The sequence below is a fragment of the Canis lupus genome, chromosome 10 (assembly GCF_011100685.1).
Source record: "Canis lupus familiaris isolate Mischka breed German Shepherd chromosome 10, alternate assembly UU_Cfam_GSD_1.0, whole genome shotgun sequence".
In the NCBI taxonomy this organism is placed as follows: Eukaryota; Metazoa; Chordata; class Mammalia; order Carnivora; family Canidae; genus Canis; species Canis lupus.
In genome coordinates this window covers 41707215-41731892 of record NC_049231.1, presented here as the reverse complement: position 1 = coordinate 41731892, position 24678 = coordinate 41707215, and the positions used below count along the sequence as shown (strand labels likewise).

At 40.5% G+C, this 24678-nt stretch overlaps 2 protein-coding genes across 3 annotated transcripts in view; both read left to right on the top strand.

The window, feature by feature from the left end:
- IL1RL1 (interleukin 1 receptor like 1) lies at positions 1-19183 on the top strand. Its single transcript, XM_038550919.1, has 11 exons — positions 1-306; positions 1141-1322; positions 2402-2612; positions 3635-3812; positions 3906-4068; positions 6916-6987; positions 8663-8804; positions 8888-9033; positions 14337-14483; positions 15582-15749; positions 17897-19183. The coding sequence occupies exons 2-11, from the start codon at positions 1262-1264 to the stop codon at positions 18280-18282; spliced, it is 1674 nt and encodes a 557-aa protein (XP_038406847.1). The 5' UTR covers positions 1-306; positions 1141-1261; the 3' UTR covers positions 18283-19183.
- Positions 19184-24013: 4830 nt separating this feature from the next.
- Positions 24014-24678, top strand: part of IL18R1 (interleukin 18 receptor 1) — a 39246-nt gene continuing 38581 nt past the window's right edge. The window contains exon 1 of one of the 2 annotated variants that reach the window (XM_038550918.1): positions 24014-24621. The gene's annotated coding sequence lies outside the window, so the exon portion shown is untranslated. The remainder of the gene's footprint in view (positions 24622-24678) is intronic. The other variant, XM_038550916.1, reaches the window with a different exon arrangement.

The following is a 24678-nucleotide window of genomic DNA, read 5'->3' as shown; positions in this document are numbered from 1 at the left end:
TTAATTATTTCCTCTTAAGGCATTACTCAGTGTTGTCCTTATGTTTAAATATTTATGTACCAAGGTCAAGAATTCTTGGTACATGATGCACCAGGATTTTTGAACAGTCATAAATCGTGGCTAAAAATCTAACTTCAGTGTGGGTGGAGTGATGAATTTCAGGACGTCTTTGAGTGTCTCCTCTTCAAAATATAAGAGAGAGGCCATACACCTGAGGAGTCTTCAGGGCAAGAGACTCGGGAGCTGGAAACTATTCCTTGCTCAGTCACAGACTTGGATTTTATTCCCTTCTGCCTTTCAGTTTGGGTAAGCCTCAATTACTTATCTAAAGTTTATAATAAAAACTTGTCCATATAAATAATAGGAAAAGTGCCAACAATTGATGTTTAGAGGAAATGTGCTTTCTTGAACTATATATATTAAGGTTGTTGTATCTGTCATTCTGTTTGCCAATTTCTGTATTAGTTCAATCCCTTCCATGCCTTTTTAAGAAAAAAAATCTAGTTAAATTTTTCTTTTGGTGAAAGGAAAAAGAAAAGCATGTAATATTTTTCACAGACCTTCGACAATTCTTAGAAAAACTTTGGTGAGTCTTGGGGACACGCTGAGGCAGGGACACATTTTGTGTAGTGTCTAGGGCAATCACTTGATTAACACTTTACCAATCACTTTCCTATATTTTTAGTTGCTTTGTGATGACTATTTGTATATGTGTCTGCATGTGGGTCACACATGTGTGCAGGCAAGTCCCCAGCCTATGTGCATATCTGTGGATTTATGTTAGCATTTATAACATTGTATTTTCTAGGGTCTGTTGAAATATAGTTTTAATTTGTTTCAAAAATGACAACTACTTTTCTTTCCTCCTAATTCAGCTTCTTCCAGTCCATTCTCATGATACTATGAAATAGTACAACTATTGCAAGGCCTCTGTTGTCCAAAGGTTCAGTAGGAATAAATGCAATGTTTCATATCTGAAACCCTGCTGTTATACATATTTCTACCTAATGAATACCTGTTGATTGATGAATTCTCCTAGGGGGTATTGGACAAGTAAAAATCATGGCAATTTTGCTTGTGATTCTGTGTGATTTATGTTTCAGTGGAGACACTAAAACTCTTTCTAACTGTAAATCTCAGGAGGCACCATCAACCTCCTAGGGGAGACCTTCACCATCATATGTCACGGATTCACCTTGAATAATCTCAACAAGCAAGTTGCTCAAGTAACTAACACTTGTTCTGGATTGATAAACTGACAATGAGACTTTGGGTCTTGGCACTTCTGACAATTCTTGAACATTACACAGCAGCTAAGTTTAGTAAGTACCGCTTTTCTTTCTTTCTTTCTTTCTTTCTTTCTTTCTTTCTTTCTTTCTTTCTTTCTTTCTTTCTTTTTCTTTCTTTCTTTCTTTCTTTCTTTCTTTCTTTCTTTCTTCTTTCTTTCTTTCTTTCTTCTTTCTTCTTTCTTTCTTTCTTTCTTTCTTTTAAAATTTATCTATTCATGAGAGACACACACACACACAGAGAGAGAGAGAGAGAGAGAAAGAGGCAGAGACATAGGCAGAGAAAGAAGCAGGCTCCCTGTAGGGAGCCTGATGTAGGACTCAATCCCAGGACCCTGGGATCACACCCTGAGCCAAAGGCAGACACTCTTCCACTGAGCCACCCAGATGCCCCTAAGTACTGCTTTTCAACTAAAATTGTAAAATTAATTTCAAAAACATTTCCCTTTTTTTAAAAAAAAAGATTTTATTTGAGAGAGAGCATACATAAGCTGTGGCAAAGAGCAGAGTCAGGGGGAGAAGCAGACTCCCCCTTGAGCAGGGAGCCCGATGTGGGACTCCATCCCAGGATCCTGGGATCATGATCTGAGGGGAAGGCAGACGCTTAACCAAATGAGCCACCCAGGCACCCCATCATTTACCCTATTTAAAACTGCTTGCTTCTGGTTGTTCCAGTTGAATTGAAATCTGGAAAATTCATTTATGCTCTACAGACATTCAGTACTACAAATCTATAAGGAAAAATTCTTCACAACAAATACATCATAATTTTAGCTTTACATAATTTTAAAACATCAAAATTTAACGTGCTGCCTGTGCGTAGGAGGCGCTGTAAGCATTTGTTGCCCTGCAGCATACTTCCTAGAGACGGATGTGGCTGCTTTCCCACTGGAGCAGTGTGAAGGAGGGTTAGCTCCAAGTTAACTCTATCTGTGGTACCCATCAGAACAGTTCATAAAAGACCTTCATCATTTACTATTCTTTCTCAGTGACATGTCACAAAGAGTGGTTGATTTCTAGACCTAATCGTAGAAGGATAGAATATAGCAATTATAATGTCCTTCTAGATCATTTCAGGATCAGATTTATGTGTTGTTTGTTTCTTGTATTTGCAGGCAAATCATCTTGGGGGCTGGAAAATGAGGCTTTAATTGTGAGATGTCCTAGGCAAGGAAAGTCTCGGTATCCTGTGGATTGGTATGACTCAAAAACCAACAAAAGTATAACCACCCAGAAAAGAAATCGTGTATTCGCCTCCGGGGAACGTCTTAAGTTTCTCCCAGCCAAAGTCAAGGATTCTGGAATTTACACTTGCATTATCAGAAGGTATTAACCAGGCAGCCACCATGATCTTTGCAATTGTTCCCCTTCCTTTGATAGTTGATGGCATGAGCTCTCCTCCCTTTCTTTCCCTTTCTAGACCTTTGTGGGACTGTTGATTTTATAAAGTGGTTTGAATAGAAGAGTACTTCTAGAAACACCATCAGGTTGGGGTTTGGGTGATTATGAACTATTTAGAGGGAGAACTGCAAAAATTAACTTGTAGCCAATTAGGAAATGACTTAGCTTTCCTAGTGACCAAGAGAATTGAGAGCAATATCTCACTTTGGCTGGAAGTAAGAACAAACTAGCAAAAAAGACCCAGCAATCTGGATGTCAGGCACCAAGGAGGCCTAGGGTGGGTGCCAAAGGACAGTTACCAATGCCTTAAACCTGAGAGGTAAGCTGAGGGGGGTTATGTACAATCGTGTGCCTGATTACTTACCATACATATACATCTTTAAATGTTTTGATCTTGTGCTTGGATTTGGTACGTACACTATATCAGATGAACTACATCAAAATGCAGTTAGGCACCTGGGTTCTGAGGTCAGACCAGTTTTAGTTTCAAATTTGAATTCTGTTGGCTGTGTGAAGCCAACAAGTGACTTTTCTGTCCCTCTGTTTCCTTATCTACAGAATACATATGATAATATAGCCTACTTCAAAGCATCCCTATGAGAATAAAATGATGTCATGTTAGTACCATGAATGGTCCATAGTGAACTGTCAATAAATACCAATTATCTTTATAATAGTCTGTTCTTGGCATGACAGCAGATACAGTGTATAAAGAAATGTCAAGGGAGTCATTTTCAGGGCTACCAGAGGGGTTATGTTTTATCTCAAATGCAACACAAAAAAAGTATTTAGAACTCTAGATTTTAATAACTGTTTTTAAATAAGAAAAGAACCCCAGTACATCAATTATTTGAAGAAAAAAAAAAGCAGTGTTACATAAAAGCTAGAATTGGATAAAGTCATTTCATAATGCTGAGTAACTTTTTAAATCATTTGACTTATTTTAGTAGTCCTACCACCAATAAGACTGGATATGTGAACGTCACCATATATAAAAAACAACCAGATTGCCGTATTCCAGATCATCTGATATATTCAACAACATATGGATCAGAAAAAAATTCCAAAATATATTGTCCTACAATTGACTTCTACAATTGGACAGCACCTGTTGAGTGGTTTAAGGTAACAGGAAATTTGGGGGGAAATGGATGAGAATTATACAAAACAGGTGCAAGTAAAGAGTTGGCAAAAATGGAATGGAATTTTTCATTTCAGAATTGCAAAGTTCTTCAAGGACCAAGGTTTCACATACACAGGACCTTTTTGCTGATTGACAATGCAACTAGCAAGGACACGGGTGATTATACATGCAGATTTATGCACAATGAAAATGGAATCAATTACAGCGTGACAGCAACCAGATCATTCGTTGTGCAAAGTAAGCTACTGAATTTAACAAAATAGAATATTTGAAAAAAAAAAATAATGTAAGAGGAATTGTGCCCTTCTTGTTGATTTTCCTATAGACTCCTAGGGGACACATTCCAAACACCCTACTGGATGCCTGAAACAGGGGATAGTACTGACCTTATATATACTACGTGTTTTCCCATCCATGCATACCTATGATAAGGTTTGATTGATAAATTAAGCATGGTAAGAGATTAGCAATAATAACTAATAATGAAATAGAATGATTACAATATACTATGACAAAAGTTACCATAGATTTTAGCAAACTCAGTGTATGATTATTTTTTTCCTTATTATGTCGAGAACTTTCATCTTTTCACTTAAAGCCTCTCTTTGGCTTTTCCGCGTTGCCAGCATCATGATTCTTGTGCTTTGGGGGCATACTTGAGTAAAATAAAGGTCACCTGAACACAAGCCATGTGATACCATCAGTCTGCTCATAACCAAGATAGCTACTAAGTGACTAATGGGCATGTGACAGACACAGTGTGGATGGCTGGACCAAGGTCCTATTCACGTCCTGGGTGGGACAGAGTGGCACACTGTGAGATTTTATCATTTTCTTTAGAACAGTGAGCAATTTAAAATTTATGAGTCATTTCTTTCTGGAATTTTCAATTTCATCTTTTTGGGCCAAGATTGACTGTGAAAAGTAAAACTGGGAATCGGGAGCACTACTATACTTCATGATCCTCCCTAAGATGTCCTCCAGCTTCAGCTTATCTTGCACATTCTCTACAATAGAGCAAAGAGCTTTTCTGAATGCACAATCAAGGGACATCTGGGTGGCTCAGTGAAAGAGCATCTGCCTTTGGCTCATGGCGTGATCCCAGGGTCCTGGGATCAAGTTCCACATCGGGCTCGCTGCAGGGAGTCTGCTTCTCCCTCTGCCTATGTCTCTGCCTCTCTGTGTCTCTCTCATGGGTAAATGAATAAAATCTTAAAAAAAAATGCACTATCAAGATTTAAGAAATTTTAGAGGGAGATTATGCTACTAATCTAAAGCCAGATCTGTTCTTTCCTCTATGACTTAACTTTTCAAAGATGGCATGATCTGAATGTCAACTTAATAAACTTTTTTGGATGGCAATACAAGTATTTGCAGAGCCAGATTAACTTTTCTTTTCCCAATTTGTTGTCAGAAGTTATATAGATAGAAAAAAGTCCATTTAATCTCAAATATAATTAACTGGATTAGAAATTTAGTGACAAGTTCTATAAAGGGATAGAAACATATTGTGTGGTTTTTAACTGTCAGCCTGAAGCTGTCAGGAGGCAATAAATAAGCAAATTTGAAATCAAAGAATTGCAACAAATTTGGGTAGCAACCCAAATAGTGTCCCACTAGGGAGCAAAAGTCAGGGGTTTTTAAAGCAAAAAGGGAATGCCTGTATACTTTGTTTACTAAGAATTCTGTTGGGTATTGGCAGTGAAAAGCTAATCTTTACTAATATAATTGGTGACTAAGGCTATCACTAAGTGAGTCCCTTATTGTACCAAGTTGCAGATGTTTGAGCTCAGTCTTGGAATATTTGTGGTCTGACTAGTTCAAAAATTCATAGTTCCACCAGTGAGGACATGGGACCTATCTCCTTAATGGCTTCTTGGCTCCATTCCAAAACCTTTTGGCCCAAGTGGCACCATTCTATTTCACCTTTCGCACAATCCTGGTTTGCAATAATTTCTATATTATCAAGGACCTCAAGTAGATAATTTGATTCTAAAAAGTGTTTTTTGAATATTAAAGTCCATAAGACCCTATTCAGAGGAAACACCTCACAACCACACCTATCAAATCTACAAGGAATCAGGGTTTCCTTAGCATCACTTAATCCATGGATACAGATGAAGTAGCACCAGTGAGTGTGGCAGATTTCTCAGGGTAAAGTGACCCTGGAGACAGGTTTTTGTTTGGAAGGTTTACAGAACCTACTGAAACTGCTCTACCACTGTAGAGCACTGGACCACATTTCTTTTGATGTCTCTTATTGTTTAACATTGAAACCTGCTGGGATCTTTAATCACACTGTCCTGAAATAAATGGGAATCAAGTGGTGTAGGAATCAGCAGTGCTCCAGAAGAGCTCTTTCACTGTCTCTAGGCATCGGTGCCACAGCCAATTAGAATTTCCTTACGGGATGGGCCACAATGGGGGAAATCCGTGAGTGGAAGTTATGGGCTTACGTGTTTGTCATATTCATAGGGCTTTTTTTTTTTTTCACTCAACAAGCATTTAAGTACATGCTAATGTTCCATGGGACTTTTGAAATCTTCTTTACTGTAATGCTGTGCTTATTCTGTGGAATTATGGTTTTCTAGCAATTGCCAGGTCATGCAATTTATTTGATGTGTTGGTCTAACATTTGTTTTATTTTTTTATTTTTTATTTTTTATTTTTTTAGATTTTTATTTTTATTTATTCATTCGAGACACAGAGAGAGAGAGAGACAGGCAGAGGGAGAAGCAGGCTCCATGCAGGGAGCCCGACGTGGGACTCGATCCCAGGTCTCCAGGATCAGGCCCCGGGCTGAAGGCGGCGCTAAACCGCTGAGCCACCGGGGCTGTCCTAACATTTGTTTTAATGATATAAAATAGATTAGGAAATATCAAAGAGTATCATAGGTAGTAAGATAAAGTATTACATGAATGTTTTCTTTTTCATTTGTGTGTGTATCTATTGCTGTGGGTCATTGTCAGAAAAATTTGAGGAGCATTGCCATGAAATAGGATAGAAATATGAAAATGCAAGCTTCAAACTGATGACCATCCAATGCTATCTTAATATTAATATTCTCTTTGTCTTTGATTTAAGATAAGGAAAGCCTTTCTTGGTTTCCAGTAATTCTAGCGCCTCCACAAAATGAAACAAAAGAAGTGGAAATTGGTAAGAAGACTTTAAGAATGCTATAAATGTTACCTGGAGAATCCTTCCATATGACCCTTGGTCTGAATTCCCCAGGCATGGGTCAGGCAGTTAACAGAATGGACCTTGGGGATTCAATGAAATGTCATGTAAAGAAGCATCCACCGGGGCACTTGCTAATATTAGGAATTCCCAGCATTTACATTTGTATTGTACTTGTAACTCGTGGTGCTTTCACAGTATTATCTTATTTCATTTTTACTTCTCTCCAGGAGGCAGACATTGTTCTCAATTTATACTTGTGGATACTTTGGCTCCAGTAGGATCAATAACATGCCCAAGGTTGTGGATAATCAATGATAGAAGGATAAGAACTCAAGCTTTCCGACTCCACCTATCTCTGCCTTCTCTGGTTCCCCACCAGAAATGAGATACAACTCAAAGTTCTTGGCCTAAAGACAAGTCCCTTCAAGAACTGGTTCCCACCATATCCTGGACCATCTGCAACTATTAACCCCACGTGCCCCGTGTCCCCACCACACTGGCCTCCTCACAGTTGTTACACTGATGGGCAGCATTTCCACATTCTTTCTTGCCTTTTGTCCATGTTGTTCCTCCTTCTCATCTCTCAACACTGAGCTCAAATACCATTCCTCATGCCACCTTCCTTACCTCCCTCTGGGAGCCCCATCCAGAGCCTCCATCTGATCAGGTCCAAGGAAACCATTTCCATGTAGAGCATGGCAGATCTGCTCCCTGAAATGACATCTCCCTCTGTATTCCCCTCTTCTCCCTCCTCTTCCTTCAATTCCCATTTGTCATTTGTCAATCTTTCCATAGAAGACTAGAATACCCTGTGTTTTAATAATTTGTGTGAACGGTTATCACCTTCTGAGACACTCTGCATTCCTCATCCCTCTTCAGATGCATTATTTCTTGACCCAGGAACCAAGGGCTCAGTGAGGGATGGCTGAATGCATGTTCCCAGGCAGGAGGGCAGTCCTCAAGCTTTCAGTTCAGGGTGGAGGAAGCCTCAAGCAAAAGTTGTAATGGAGAATTCTCTTTTTTTTTTTTTAATTTTTATTTGTTTTTATGATAGTCACAGAGAGAGAGAGAGAGAGGCAGAGACACAGGAGGAGGGAGAAGCAGGCTCCATGCACCAGGAGCCCGATGTGGGATTCGATCCCGGGTCTCCAGGATCGCGCCCTGGGCCAAAGGCAGGCGCCAAACCGCTGCGCCACCCAGGGATCCCCTGGAGAATTCTCTTGAACAATTAAATACTGGGATTGGAGCTCGGTCAAGTTAAACACAGTTTTACCAACATAGTGGCTTCCAGAGAGATGAAGATAATTCAATAAAAGGAGAAAGATGTGGAAGAGAGAAGTTACAAAGAAATTCTAATTTAGAGTAAAAAGAAGCCCCATCTTCTAATGTGGAATTGATGAAACCAGAGTTATTTCCCTCTTAGTTAATGCAGTAGGTGAGAGGGGAGTGGGAACAGAGCTTCCTTCAAACCGTGACCAAAGGGGATAGAGGTGAGGTGAGGGCCCAGGATATGGAGGTGCTGATGATAAGGAAGGGGAATGGGATCAGTTCCCAGCACACACAGGGGGTTCTACTATTTTTTTTTCACCCTGAATGCAATACTATTGACAGAACTGAATGTTATTGGTGAACTTCTTCACTTCTCATCTAGGAAAACCAGCAAACATCCTCTGCTCTGCTTGCTTTGGGAAAGGCTCTCAGATGATGTCTGGCGTCCGGTGGTTGGTGAACAGAACTACAGCTCAGAACTTTGGTGAAGCAAGAATTCAAGAGGAACGGGAGCCAAATCAAAGGTATTTTTATACAAAAGTGAAAATATCCCCACACAGTTTGCAGCAGCCAAGTAAGCACTAAAAGTAACACATTGCCCTTTCAGTTTTAGCAATGAGATGACGTGTCAGAGCACCATTTTAAGAATAAATGACGTGAGAGAAGAGGATTTATCACTGCGGTATGACTGTCTGGCTCAGAATTTGCATGGCAAGATACGGCACACCATAAGACTAAAGTGGAAAAGTCCAAGTAAGGAGTGCTCCCGAGACTTGGGTCACCCGAGTCAACTGCATCAACTGAGATCATTTTCTTAGGGAACAGTGTGCTGGAGTGTGGCTCCAGGGTGGGTGTTCCCCGACAATGGAAGTGTCCCATCTCATAAAATGTGCTCCTCCTCTTAAGGACACTGACCATTTGTAGCATGGGTCCCCTAGTTGCCTCTACATCTTTACTTCCCCCTACCCACCTGCCCCCCTCTGTTCTCCCTTCTGTCATCCCGCTCCTCTCCCTCCACTGCTCCCCTCTTCTCCCTCCTCTTCCTTCTATTCCTCTTCTCCTTCTTCCTCCCAACCTCTCCTCTCTCTGATCCCTCCTCCTTCTTCTCACTCCTCCCACCCTTTGCCTCCACCCCTTCTTCCTCTCCTCCCCTTCCTCCTCCTCTGCCTTCTCTCCCTCCTCCACCACTCCCTCCCTGTCCCCTCCCACCTTACCTTCTCTCATCTTAGTTCCTCTTTAACACTCAACTGCCTCCTTGGCCATCCTTCTGGTTTCATCAGCTCTCTCTGCCTCATTATATATGAAAGACAACACACTAACTGTAAACCATTGAACATGCTGTTACCTTTCATGACTTTTATGACATGTTATAAACATGTCCCCTTTTATCATTTTTTTTTTGGTCATAAAGCTTGCACATTTTGTTAGTGAGGCTGGCAAAGTGGATGAAAAGGGTAAGTACTTAACTACTGCCCATCCCAGTGCGAACTTCTTAGACACTACTTTGTAATAAGACATCATGTGCTATCGTTGCTAAATTTCAGAAAATAGCAAATTTATTTATTTATTTGTTTGTTTTTTTCTACTTGCAAGCCTAACATATTTACTGTCTGGGCCTTTCCAGAAATAGTGAGTTTCCCCCTGTAAAAAAAATTATTTGTGTGCTAACACTATATTGTCTTATTTACTGTAACTTTACAATCAACCTTAAATTTGGGTAGCATGAGTCTTCTTATTTTGCTCTTCATCAAGATTGTCTTGACTATTCTTCAGTCTTCATATTGCCACATAAAAATTATCTTCAGATGTATTTTGATTATAAACATGTTTTTCTACGAGTTACATAGAAAGTTTTGCAACTTATTTTATAATTATTTAATTTATAGTAGAAATATTTCCATGATATTAAATGTTCTACACCAGCCTTTGTAAAGGCTTCATAGTATTCAGTTATACAGATAACTGAATTTATTTCAACAAATACATTGTTTGACTACATGTCTTTCTTTTTCTGTCTTTTTAAAAATTCAATTTATTTAAGCTCAAAAAAGGAAAAAGAAAATAGTTCACTTATTTCTCCCACCTCCTCACCCCTTTCTCTGGAACTACAATCTAGATACGGGTAAAATTCACAGGAAATCTAGTAGCTCAGCTAATTTCTTTACTGTATCTGTTATTCAACATGCAATATAGGTATCTTTTATGAAGAGCCTTCCTTGGCCATTAGTTTGGAGTATATTTGTTTCTTTCAGGTGTTCCCATAGGGCCCTGTCCTATCTCTACACTCATCACACTTACAAAAATCTGTTTGGGAGTCTGCTGAACGTGACTATAAGCTCCAAGAGGGCAGGAATGACGTCTCATTCGTCTTTGTGTCCTTGGTCTATAGTGCAATGCCTGGTACCTAGCATGCACTCAACAAACATTTGTTGAATGAATAAATGAACAAACACCAAAGTTATCAAGAAAAACCATTTTTTGTACATCTCCATGGCTCTAGCTTATAAGGCTTAATTATTCAACAAAATAACAATTTACATTTATGTTTGTTAAGCTGGATAACCTTCCCAGTGACTTCAAAAGGCCAAATTACTTATAATTTCCCTGTAGGTTTATCTGAATCTAGCATGCCTTTAATGACTTCATTGTAATTTGATGCAATAAAAGATAATTATGAAAAATAGGAAGCTGATTATTCTTCAATAGATCACATTCAGACACTATATATAATCTTTTAAAATGTAACATTCTCTTTCACAAATAATCAGCAGCATATGGAAGCAAGGTGCGGAGAATGATCTGTCTTGGGTATAGGTAACGAGAGGACACATTGTCTGTAAGGATCCAAAACAGTAATAAGACCATCTGAGAGTTTTTGTGCTTTTATTTTTTTAAAGATTTTTATTTATTTATATGAGAGAGAGAGAGCACAAAAGGGGGGAGCAGCAGCAAGAGAGAGAGGAGAAGCAGACTCCTCTGCTGAGCAGAGCTCGACTCGAGGATTGATGTGGGACTCAACCCCAGGACCCAGGGTTTATGATCTGAGTCAAAGGCAGATCTTAACTAACTGAGCTATCCAGGCAGCCCAGAGTCATTGCACTTTTAATCTCACCTTTCCCATTGCTAACCAACGTCAGTAATGACACATTCCTCCTCTGGGGGGCAGAGTGCTTCTTCCTCCCACGCCTTGGTATGTCACTGCTTTGCAGTGATGTCAGCAAAAATAGTTTTACAAGCATTTCCTTCCTGAGCACCTGTCAACTTCCTCCCTTGTTTGCATTTCCAAGCAAAGACATCCTGTTTGTTAGATGAAGCACTTAATCCAGTATAAAAGGGCGAGGGGGAGAAAAATATATTTTTACACTTGTTATTCCATGCACAACTATGTGGAAATTACTTAATGTGTTTGTCACTTAGCCAAGGGAGATTAAACCCTCAGTTGATACCCCTAAGTGGAATTATAGGCTGGATTAACTTGGATAAACATACAGAGGCACAACCTGATGAAAAAAAAATGGAGATGATGGAAAAGGAGACCACCAATTTGATGAGTTTGTGATTAAGTCTCTACTTGAAGTGGTGCTTGGGATTTTTGCTTTAATTCAGACTTAAACCATCAATTTGTAAGTTTTTTTAAAAACAAAGAGAATCATGATATTGAGTGCTATCAAGTTCCATGGGTCGCCAGGTTTCACCCCAGGACATATGGACCATGTCACAATGTTCTATCTGGGCAGTCTGGTGGTGGGAGCTGGCACAGTGGATCCTTGAGGAGAGGGGAAGCCGTGCCCCCAACCCAGCACTGTTATTGCCTCAACATCCCTACAATGTAAGCCTTGCTTATGTTGTCACGTTGTGAATGTTCTCTGATTATCTGTGTATTGGAATTGTTTTCATGTTACGTGTACTTTTTTTCCTTCTAGTTTCTTTGTATGTATTACCGTCCCCCTGTTTTTCTTCAAATTAACATGGTTATGCTGTTTCGACAACTCTGGACATTAAACAAAAACTGTTGTTATGGCAGTTTGTCACAATGAATTCCTTTATTTCTCATCACAAAATAAAAGAAATCACAACATTGTCTCAAATTTCAAAAACAAAAACTTTAAAAGCTTATGTTCCCATATTATTTGACATGATTAAATAAATATTTGATACTCATAATGATAGTAGTACACATTTATTCATTGTTTCCTTTGGACTTGTCTAATTATTTTCCACTTAATTTCTTATGTATTGGAATAATATTCCATGAGGAAGAGACTGTTACTATCATCCAGTTTTGCAGATAACGAAACTGAACCCAAGGAGGTTGAATATCTTACCAAGTATTATAGTTAGAGCCAGATTCAAACTTAAGTGGTGTTTTCCTGTTTATAAACACTTTCAGAAAGTATTTAGTGTTTAGCTACCACACAGGGAATTATTTATACATGTATAAAGTCATTAACAAAAAGATATTGAACTCGAACTTTCATTCCTGTCTTGGATTAACTTCTTTCCTCCAGTGGAAGTGGCCAGCCACATGCACAGTTACTTCACCAGGATCCTCCCAAGATATGTAGGTTCCCAGAGGGCATCCAGATGGGACTTTTAGAGAGAGAGAATGAGAGAGAGAGACCTGGAGGGGAAGCCTGTTGAAATGCTTAACTTTGGGAGTATTTATCATTTAAATTGATGACTGTGCAGATAGTAAGCTCTGCCAATTTGCAACCTCCACCCCCCGCCCCTGGTTTTGAATCTCTTCACTTGGCCATTCTTGATTTCATGATGCTGGATACTCAGGATGCTGATGAGCTATGAGAGGAATCTGTGAATATGGATGAATGATTTTCTATGACAAAGCTGGGAACCCATGCTCTGAGACTTCAGATAAAAATACGGGGGGAATACTAGAATAGCCAAATCTTTGAGCTTCTTGTCACATTCATCCTTAAGTGGGACTACTTGTAAGTGGATACTTAATTTTAAAGAGAAGTAAACTTAAAACAGCCAAAAATACCATTAATGAGTACAATTCTTGTATTCAATTTGTATGTATCTGTTGCAAGTCCTTGAAATCGGAAACCATCTTGTGCATGCATTTTGTGGGGCAGTGAGTACAAGACACAGTTCCATGATGAGAAAAGGAAGAGGTGTGTTTAGAACCTAGAGCCCCAGAAATTTGACTTCCTCATCAATTATGCTTTAGAGACTTACATGACCCTGGTTTCTTCCCTACTTTTCTATGCAGTAAGACCCCAGGACCGTTTGATTCGTTCTCCTTAATGCCCTAACACCAGACATATCCGTTCCTCTGTCATTATTACACAAATCTGAACTCTCCTTATCTCTCACAAGTGTTACAAAAACTTCCCATTCATTTTTCTCTTCCCACAGAAACAAATCTTCTGCTACCTTTAGATTAATCTTGCTTGTCAACCACTTTCATTGTTAACACCCCACCCAACACTCTTCAGTGGCTCCTGGGACCTTTCCAAATAAAGGCAAAATGCCTTAATAGGAGCCCCAAGTCTGGCCAGAACCTAGCCCTGACCCACATTTCTTATTGCGTCTTCCACTAATTCCCCAAACTGGAATATCCCAGTTCCTCAGAGAACATACCCCGTCTCTGCCCTTGGGCTTACAGCAGGAGTACATTTGAGAGGAGTGCATTTTTCTTATCTTGCAGTTCTATAAATTTTAACTATTCTTCAGGGACCTCATCCTGCAAGAAGCCTTCATGGCCCAGTCTAGCATGGAGTGAGCACTCCTAAGAACCTCTACCAACTCAAATTACACTGTTACCTCCTATCTTAGTTAAGTTTACATTTGCCTCGGCACCTTTTATGCTTTGAGCATCCCCTAGGATGCCTAGCTCACTGCCTTGCACAGAGTAGGCGCTCAATAAATGTTCACTTACTGATTCTTAAAGCAGCCATGGAAATTCCAGGTAGGCATGTCTTGTATGAATCTGTTGTACTCCCAATAGACGTCAGCATCCATATATTTGTTTATTTTGCCTTGTTCTAGTAATAATAGTGATCTTTTTTGTTCTGCCTTTATCTTTTGAATAGTTGACAAGCAAAGCACCTACTACATACTTGCGGGATTTAGCGTCTTGTTAATGCTAATCAATGTCATGGTGATAATATTAAAAGTGTTCTGGATTGAGGTTATTCTGCTCTGGAGAGACATAGCTAGACCTTACAAAACTAAGAATGGTAAGTGGCAAGTTTCACATTTTTTTTTTTCAAAAGAAAAAGATCCAACAAAAAGAAAGAAAAAGAAAGAAAGAAAGAAAGAAAGAAAGAAAGAAAGAAAGAAAGAAAGAAAAGAAAAAAGAAAGAAAGAAAGAAAGAAAGAAAGAAAGAAAGAAAGAAAGAAAGAAAGAAAGAAAGAAAGAAAAAGAAAAAGATTCATAATGGTTGTGGGTTACTTGTCTGTTGATCTTTTAATAGCTATGCTACTAAACTTAGATTTTGCTCACCAACATTGTCAGCAGGCCATTCTCTATCCTCTTTTGTTGCTCCTTATGGTTCTGAGATTCATTTCAACAGTTCAAATTTCCTTCCTCTCTAAATTAATAACAGAATTGGCCCAAGCCCAGAAAAGTTTAAACAGTTTGGAAAATGTGTTATTGGTAAAACTTTATGGAACTGCAAACATTAACAGAAGTGTTGTTGTTTTCCAGATGTGAATAGCTTAGAAAGAGCCATCAGAATGTAGGTGTAGTTTACCAGAAAGCCCACTCCATAAAGAGTCCTATTTATGCACATAAATGAAAGAATACATTTATGCCTGCTAAATCAGAACACCATTCTTTCCTTTGGAGGCAGGTGTACTTTACACTTTCCATATGGTCCACTCAACTAGGACTAATTATTTGATTTCTGGGACATGCAGATCATTTAAAAATTTTTTTCCTTTCGCATTTTCACTTCCTAGGGTAAGCAACAACAGCTAAATTGAGCTCAACTCCAAACAACAGAAGATTCCTTACCAATGAAAATAAATTTTTATCAGTAAATTATTAATTAAGTTTGACCATGTGGTGTGTGCAAAACTGGACTGACTCTTGTCTACTCTCTATCATCCAGTCTGAGACAGGAAAGAAGCCAACTTTGGGATTAAGATTGATGTCCTGATGACATTTTATGGCAGTAGATTGTTGTCACCATCTCTGGATTCTAGAATATTTGGGGGGACAGGTGGGATTCATGCACCTCCAACAATAAATTCAGTGAAGAATATGTAGCAATAATCAAATGGGAATTTTACTAGCTAACTACTAAAGTTGTATTTCTTGTTCTCATTTTCAGATGGAAAGATCTACGATGCTTATGTTATCTATCCACGGAACTATAAAAATAGTCCAGAGAGGGCCAGTGCTGTAGAGTACTTTGTCCACCAGATTTTGCCTGATGTTCTTGAAAATAAATGTGGCTATAACTTATGCATTTATGGGAGAGATCTGCTACCTGGAGAAGGTAAAGCTACCAACATACTTCAAGGACAGAAATTCACATTCATCAGAAGGCCAAGAGATAGGTGAACTTATCCCTCTGTTGGAAAGGAATTACAATAACTACTCCAGGCCTAAGACCAGAGCTTTTAAATATTTCTGTAGAAGAAGGAGATACTTACTCTTTGCTCCTCCTGCCCCCATGGCCAACCTGATCATGAGGTTTTCACAAGAGTGTCAGTGCTGTGAAGCCTTGGTAAGGTGTCCTGCCTAGGTGGATTTAGCAAGGCACTGCCCCTACTTGACTTCCCATGTCCACTGCTAGGATACCTGACATATCTTAATTCTCTCTAGAAAAGCTGAAAGAAGACCCAAAAATCAAAGAATTTTGTTCTAATATCCAGAAGCATTGGCTAAAATATTTGCAAGGATTCAGGGGTCTTTATGACTTTCCTTGTATTGGAGAAACATTTGAAATGTATATTCTCGCAACAACTAGAACTGTCTTCGGTTTTGCAATATTTCTGACTTGGAATATTTCTAGTAATTCCATGCATCTTTGACAGTTTGTTACAATTCTGGCCTTTCAGTAGCTGTTCTCTGCTTCTCTCTATATTTATGTCAAGTACCCATGAGCCCTCCTTACAACCCTTCTTGAATTCCTCAGAGACCAGGAAGTATTTGGAATGTGAATGAGGCAGGAGCCTCATGAAAGTAGGCCCAGTAAAGTTAATGCTTAGTAGACTGTGAATTTAAACTGGCATTTCCACTGCAAAGAGGGATTCAAGCATCTGTAGATTTAGAGGAACACATAGCAGCTGAATCTGATTTGTCCTGGAATATTCAGGCAAAGTTAATCACCCCATAAGGCTGTGAGAGACTCATAAAATGAACAACTCAGGAAAATGTAACCCAAGTTTTCTCTAGAGCCTCTCTCCCCTTGGCTACTCATGCTGGTAGAGAGGAATGAGTCATGGTGCTCAAATGCTCTTTTCGTGTTCCACATCTGCTCAGGAAGCTGCCAGGACACCAACTGTTTGTGGTGTCACACTACATGCTATGTCTGGCTGTAAACCCTTCATCTCTTTTTTTCTCTGATCCATTGACCTCATTTCTAGTTCTGCCTCTCTCCAGCCCAACGTGAATGTCAGCTCACAGATGCTCCAGCTTGTATGGCCTGCATTGTGTTGTTTTTCACCTGGGAAATTTCCCATGACCCTTCCTCCAACTGTGTCCTCTGACTTTACTTTATTTTTTTATTTTTTATTTTTAGAGAGAGAGAGAGGCACAGATACAGGCAGAGAGAGAAGCAGGCTCCATTCCACACAGGGAGCCTGACATGGGACTTGATCCTGGGTCTCCAGGACCACACCCTGGGCTGAAGACAGCGCTAAACTGCTGAGCCACCCGGGCTGCCCCTCTGACCCCACTTCAATCAAAGTAAAATCCAATCTAGCAAAACAACTTCACTCGCCCCTTAGAAAAAGTTAGTGACTGGCTGCATTGGTGCATTTCTTGCCATGCTAGTGACCTTCCGTTTGCTCCTTCAAATCCACTCTGCACCCTGACCATCCAATGGCCCAGGGTAGTGAGTCATTATGGAATCCATGTCACCCCTGCCCTCTGTTCAATGCCAGGTTTGGCCAATGGAAGCACTGGCAGGAGTGCAGAGGCAGGCATCCTGGGAGGTTGCCAGGGTAGCTGGGCTCTTCTCTCCCAAGACATGGGCTCCCATTCGCTGCCTTTAGACTCATTAGGTTCCATGACTGCTTCCTCCCCTTCACACCTGGAGGGTGGTAATGTCTCCCTGGTTATTTCTAGTGCTGGGGTTCCAAGGCACCTCTCGTTGATTTCTCTTGGTTCTGTCCACATCTTTTATAAATTGTCCTTTTATTAAACTCTCTTAAGTTAGTCCTTTTGAGTCTGCTGAGCTTCCAGTTAGGATCCTGGTTGACACAAGGTCTCTACCTGGCACCATTCAACGTTTATTTCCCTAGGTCACGCAACTACATGATTTAGTCTTTCAGCTGCCACCCTCTGAGAATATCTTGAGTGATTTTGTCCACAGTTGTATTTCTTTGATCATGCTATTGCCTTCTTGCAGTGAGATCTGAGTATTTTACACTTAAAAACACAGCAACAAGAAATCTGACCCGTGTCCTTTATTCCTAGATGCAGCCACCGCAGTGGAAACCAACATACGAAAGAGTAGGCGCCACATTTTTATCCTGACTCCTGAGATCACACACAGCAGGGAGTTTGCCTACGAGCAGGAGATCGCCCTGCACAGTGCCCTCATCCAGAACGACGCCAAGGTGATTCTTATAGAATTGGAGGCTCTGAGCAAGCCAGGTGGACTACAGTTTGGGGAGCTTCAAGATTCCCTCAAGCACCTTGTGGAAGTGCAAGGTACCATCAAGTGGAGGGAAGACCATGTGGCCAACAAACAGTCGCTGAATTCCAAATTCTGGAAGCATGTGAGGTACCACATGCCTGTGCCCAACAGACTGCCAGGGAAGACATCCAGTTTGGCTTCCCTGAGTGCCCAGGGGCAGTAGTGCTTGCTTTGATGTGCTAATGCACCAGATTTCCGTTGACCTGAACTCTTCCTGGCTGGATTACGCCATTGGACCAGACACTAGAGCAGAGGCATGAGGAGTGGGAATGTCAAGATTGTGCAGGCTTCAGGTTTCATCCATCAACTCTACTTTCATTTTCCTGATTCTGGGTGGTTGCAAAAAGCCCAGAAATTTTTATCCTTGCTCCCCCTCTCTTCAGCTCACTTTTCCTTCCTTTTCTCCCTTTGCTGATCTTTCTCCAGGTGGCCTAGGATTTCTTCATTATGCTTTTTCCACTTTCTCTCTCTTTCCTGTTTTCCTGCTCCTTATTCCTTGTCAATATTCAGCACATTGAACTTCAAACTAGATGTGTTAGAGCTAAATTTTCATGTAACCTTGAAGAACACTTAGATTCCCACAAGCAGAACTTTAGCAGTACATCTCATTCCTCACATACCAGAATATTTTACTTTTTATTTGACCAGATGCTGAGTTTTATCATCTCAATGTTGCCAATGTTACTGGAGTGCCATCCCCAGTTGCCATTATAATCAAGTTTTTGCAGTTCTAAAATTTCTTTCGTAGATTTTTATTCTCTTTAGAAATATTTTTATCTCATTTTAAAAGTTACAGAAGAACAGAAAAACATGAAAGAAGAAAATAGCAAAAATTATCCATAAATCCATCATCCTAAGATAATGACTTTTAAACATTAAGGTAAATTTGAATTTGTACTGAAACATATCATTTATATAGCTGAGCTCACATGGTGTGTGGTTTTTTATATTTTGTTCTATTTTACTTCATGAAAAAAAATTGGACATGTCACTTAAATTTTAACGTTTTATTTATTTATTTTTTAAAGATTGTATTTATTTATTCATGAGAGACACAGACAGAGGCAGAGACATAGGCAGAGGAAGATGCAGGTTCCTTGTGGGGAGCCCGATATGGGACTCGATCCCAGGACCCCAGGATCATGACCTGAGCCAAAGGCAGATGCTCAACCACTGAACCACCCAGGTGCCCCAAATTTTAACATTTTAAATATTCACAGAGTTCTATTTCATGGCTGTGCACACCTGACATACCTCATTAGTTATTGTTGTATATTTGAGTTGTGCTGAATTTAAATGGCCATCATTATACGTAATTCAGGAATGATCATGTCAGTGTATCTTACATTTCTCAATTATGATTTTCTTTTTTAAATTTGAGAAATTGGTTTGTTGTAACATTTCCATGAAATCAGTAGGGCTTTTGGCAGAAACATTTGGCAAAAGTGAAGTTAAGGTGCACAGTCAAGGCCACTCCCATTAATTCCCTAAAGGAGTTCACCCTTTGCTGAGATGCTTTTAAAAGTATACAATTTTGCATTTAACTGCAAAAGAAAACTGCACTCCAGATCCTTGACAGGGAGTAAAATCTTGAACTGTCACTCAATGCTTTACAGAGGCTTGCTTGAAAAGAACTTGTTTATTTCTGTAAGGTTGCCTAAAGGATCTGTGGTTACCTATCCCTCTACATACCCTATAATCTGAATCTATACTCCCTGGATTAAGGTTGTCAGATAAAATACAAGACATCAGTTAAAGCTGAATTCAAAGAATGAAATATCATCTGAAATTAAAATTTCACTGGGAATTTTTATTTGCTAAATCTGCTTTTTTGTGGTGACATCTGATTTTATTGAACAACTAAAAAAATCAGCCTGTGAGAAGGATGCCCTCTAGTTGATTAGTTAACACCACATAATTTGGAATCAACAAGATATCCTCTGTTCTCCGCCAGCTGTGTGACCATAAGTAATACTGTCAGGAGTACATGTACCTTTAATCCAGCTTCCCTACCCACCTAGACTTACAGACAGGTGTTTGATTTATGGACATGGAGAATTTTGGAAATGATTTTATTTTCCTCTTTATATTAGCTACTTGAATGCCTCGAGCCAAATTTGGGCTCTTTCTATAGGATATAACAAGGAAGTTATAATATCTTTATTTTTATTTTTATTTTATTTTATTTTAAAGATTTTATTTATTTATTCATGATACACATAGAGAGAGAGGCAGAGACACAGGCAGAGGGAGAAGCAGGCTCCATGCAGGGAGCCGGACGCGGGACTCGATCCCGGGACTCCAGGATCATGCCCTGGGCCAAAGGCAGGCGCTGAACTGCTGAGCTACCCAGGGATCTCCAATCTCTTTATTTTTAAATATATTTTAACTGCCCAAATTGTAAGCTACTTTGCAAATATCCAACATTTACATTTTTCTGAACATGTGCTAAATATCTCTTTGAAAGGGGCAGAGAGAGAGGAAAGGCTGTGGAAGGATACATAGGGGAATTAGGCACATTACTTTCTTTATGAGTTTCAAAGCCACAGCAGACACCAGGAGGGGTTTCGTGAATAGAATGAATTCAGTCCAACCCAGTGAGGTGTCTATTGTATGATCCTGTTACAAAATTCTGGTGAATTATAAAAACACAAGGAATTGCCCTTACTTGAGTCAAATTTGCATACAATACAATGCAGATTTTAAGTTTGATGAGTCTTGACAATTACGCATACCTGTGTAGTTACCATCCCGAACAAGAGAGATATATTTCCATCAGGGGTGCCTGGGTGACTCAGTCAGTTAAGCATCTGACTCTTGATTTTGGTTCAGGGCATGATCTCTTGGGTCATGAGATCGAGCCCCACATTGGGTTCCCCAGTCAGTGGGAAGTCTGCTTGAGATGCTCCCCCTCTCCGCCTCCCTTAACTCGTGTGCTCTCTGTCTCTCTGTCTCTCTCTCAAAAAGAGTGATAGATTATAAATCTTAAAAAAAAAAAAAAAAGAAATATTTCCATCACCTTCCCTACTGGAGAAGTTCCATCCTGATATTTCCCAGCCAATCTCTCTCCTTCCTCAGAGGCCAATAATGTTCTGATTTCTATCTCCATTAGTTTTGATCAGATCATGAAATTTCCATCAATAAAGTCAGACAGACAGTGCTGTGACTCTGTACTTTCACACAACATAACGTTTTGGAGATGCATCCATGTTTTGTATGTGTCCATACTTTGTTTCTCTGTATTCCTGACTTGGATTCCATTGCATGGCTGTACTCAGTTTAACCTCCCCCTGGTGATGGACATATGGGTTGTTTCACATGGTACCTATAGTGAATATGGAGATTGTGAATATTCTTGTGGACATGTGTTCTTATTTCTTTTGGCTCAATACCTAAGTGTGGTCCTTTTTAGGAAACTGGCAAACTGGCAAACTAATTGTACCATTTTCATTTCCTCCGGTTATGTACAAGACTGCTCTTATTCCACCTCCTCACCAATGATTGGTATTGTTAGGTTTCTTTGAATTTTAATTATTTCAGTGGGTATTCAATGAATCTCATTATGGTTTTAATTTCCAGTTGTCTGACGATTAATGATATTGAACATTTATGTCTTATTCACCAGTAAGATTCATGTGTCTATCACTCAGTGAAAGTAAAATCTTCTACACGTTTTTAAATTGTGTTGCTTCTCTTCATGTTGTTGATGTGTGGAAATTTTTTAGATATTCTGGATACTAATTCCTTTTCAGATAGATGTTAAGGTGACAATTTTTCCAGGCTTGCCTCCTTGCCTCTTTCTTTTTTTCAACGGTATCATTGATTAGCAGATGTTTTTAATTTAGGTAACATTCAATTGGTCAGTTTTTCTTATATGGTTAGTGTTGTCTGTGTCTTTTCTAAGTTTTTTTTTTAATTATTTTTTATTTTTTTATCTCAAGGTCTGGAGATATTTTCCCATGTATCTTTATGAAATATTCATGGTTCCAACTTTTATATTTAGGTCTATGGTCCACTGTGAATTAATATTTGCATATAGAATGAGGTAAGGGTCAACCCCATTTATTTTTTTCCCATAGATATGCCCAATTGTTCCTGCAACACTTGTGAAAGGCTTATCTTTTCCTATTGAATTGACATGATGCCCTGGTAAAGATCAATAGGCTATATATGTGTGGATCTATTACTCTATATTATTTTCTATTTCTATGCTCATGCAAATATCACACTATCATGATTAGTATTGCCTTATTGTATGCCTTCAGGTCAGCATAAGTCCTCTAATTTTGTTCTTCTTTCCCAAGATTGGTCTGACTATTCTAGGTGATTTGCATTTTCATATAAATTTTAAAACCAGTTTCTCAATTTCTTTGAAAATTCCTCCTGGGATTTGGATTGTAGGAAATATTTAGACTCTATAATATATAGAGTCTAAAAATGTATGGACTCGGAATCCCTGGGTGGCCCAGCAGTTTGGCGCCTGCCTTTGGCCCAGGGCACGATCCTGGAGACCCCGGATCGAATCCCATGTCAGGCTCCCGGTGCATGGAGCCTGCTTCTCCCTCTGCCTGTGTCTCTGCCTCTCTCTCTCTCTATGTGTGTGACTATCATAAATAAATAAAAATTAAAAAAAAATAAAAATAAAAATAAAAATGTATGGACTCTATAAACTCCACAGTTTGTACAGAATAGATATCTTAACAATGCATCTTCCAATCCATAAATATGGTATATCCGTCCATTTTTTCTTTTATTTCTCTTTGCAGTATTTTGTAGATCTCATGGTAAACATCTTGTATATGTTCCAAGGGATCTATATTTTGGTATTTGATTTTTTTTATGGTATTGTAAATGGTATTTTAAACAAATTTAATTTTTCAAATTTCCATTAGAGAATATAGAATTCCGATTTATTTTTGCATATTGGCTTATTATTCCATGATTCTGCCAAACTCATTTAGGACTTCAGCAGCTCTTTTGTAAACTTCGAAGGGCGATTTACACAAAATTATGCCTTCCATCAGAACCAATAGTTTTTATCTCTTCCTTCCCAATCTATTTGCTTTCTATTTTTATTTCTTTACTTATTACAGAAGGATTGTCCCAGGTGAGAGATGACATCCTTATCTTGTTTCCCATCTTAGGAAAAAAGCAAAGTGTTTCAATATTAATGATGAAATTACCTGCAGGCTTCTTACAAATGTTCTTTATCAGATTAAGAACGTTCCTATTTTTAGTATTCCTAGTGTTATTCATGAAGAAAGCCTGTTGCATTTTGTCAGATGCTTGTTCTTATTGCCTTTATCGAGATCATTGTTTTACTTTTCTCATTTATTACACGATGAATTCTTTTGACTGAACAAAAAGAATGAAAATGACTCATTAAACCCTCTCCCTATCAGCCGTGGGTTTCATTCTTCTCTTTTGTTGGAAAGATCCTGCTACAGATCACTCTCAAAATGTACCCCGCATTCTTCCACGGGGTGAAAACTTTGAAACACACGTTCTCCTTTGGCTTCCTTTTCTTAACAGTGTAAAATCTCAGTTCAACACCTCCGCCCCCTCTCTACTATTTTCCAGGAGAGAACCCTTCGCCCACGCAGAAGGCCTCAGCACAGATCTGAGGCTTGAGGGCTTCAGCCGACGGCCTCGTCCTCACTTTAGATGACCTGGGGGAGCCGTCCTGTGTGCTCGATGCCCTTCCCGGGCCTCCGTCCCGTCTGGGGCCGCCCGGGCTCCTCCCCCTTAACCGCAGGTGGTGCCCCTCGGCGGCGGGCGCGCTCCCTCTCCCCGTGACCCCGGTGCAAACCCGTCGGCGGCCTGCAGGGCGCGCAACGAGCAGCCCCGCGCGCCCCGGCGCTCCGGGTCCCCCGCCACCGCCCAGCCCCCGGGAGCTCCCGAAACTCGCCGCGCGAGCCTGGGGCACCGGTGGCCTCGGCGCAAGGGCGACGCGCCGGACTTTCCTCGGCGCCCAGGTGGAGAGTCCGTATCCCCCGCGCGAGGGGGGGCGCCCCAGACCAGGAGCACCCCGGAGGAAAGCCGTGTGTACCCCGGGTCCACGGACACCGCAGCCTGGGAGGATTCCCGCCCCCCAGGCCCCCCCACGGGGAGAAACCCCCGACGACGAGCGTCTCTGATTGGAGCATCCCAGGCCGGGACACGCCCCCTGGCCCCGCGGCGCCCCACTTGGAGCCGCGTCCCACCCACAGCCTCCGCGCGCCGCTGCCAGGCGCCCTTTCTTCCTTCTGAGCCTCCTCTGTTCCTTCTGTTTGTTGTTTCCCTTTCCCCAGCCTTCTCGAGTTGCCTTACATCTTTGATCACACGTGGGGCGCCTCTCTTTGCGTCGGGGGCGCACAGGGCTGGGGAGACGGCGGGTCGCAGTTTCTCACCCGCCTTTGGAACGCCTGTCTCCGCTGTCGCGACCCGAGTGAGTGCAGGAGGGACGGCCGCCCCCGCCCCCGCCCCCGCCCCGACCCCGGCCGCGGGGGACTCCCCTCTGAAGGTAAGGAGCGCCCCGGCTGCCAGCCGCACCCCTCCGCGCCCCCTGCGCCGCCAGCCC

Coding starts and splice junctions, on each gene's coding strand:
- IL1RL1 (XM_038550919.1), top strand. CDS start 1,262: ATGAGACTTTGGGTCTTGGCACTTCTGACAATTCTTGAACATTACACA. Junction 3,813..3,905: donor CACCTGTTGAGTGGTTTAAG/GTAACAGGAAAT, acceptor TTTTCATTTCAG/AATTGCAAAGTTCTTCAAGG. Junction 15,750..17,896: donor AGATCTGCTACCTGGAGAAG/GTAAAGCTACCA, acceptor CTTTATTCCTAG/ATGCAGCCACCGCAGTGGAA.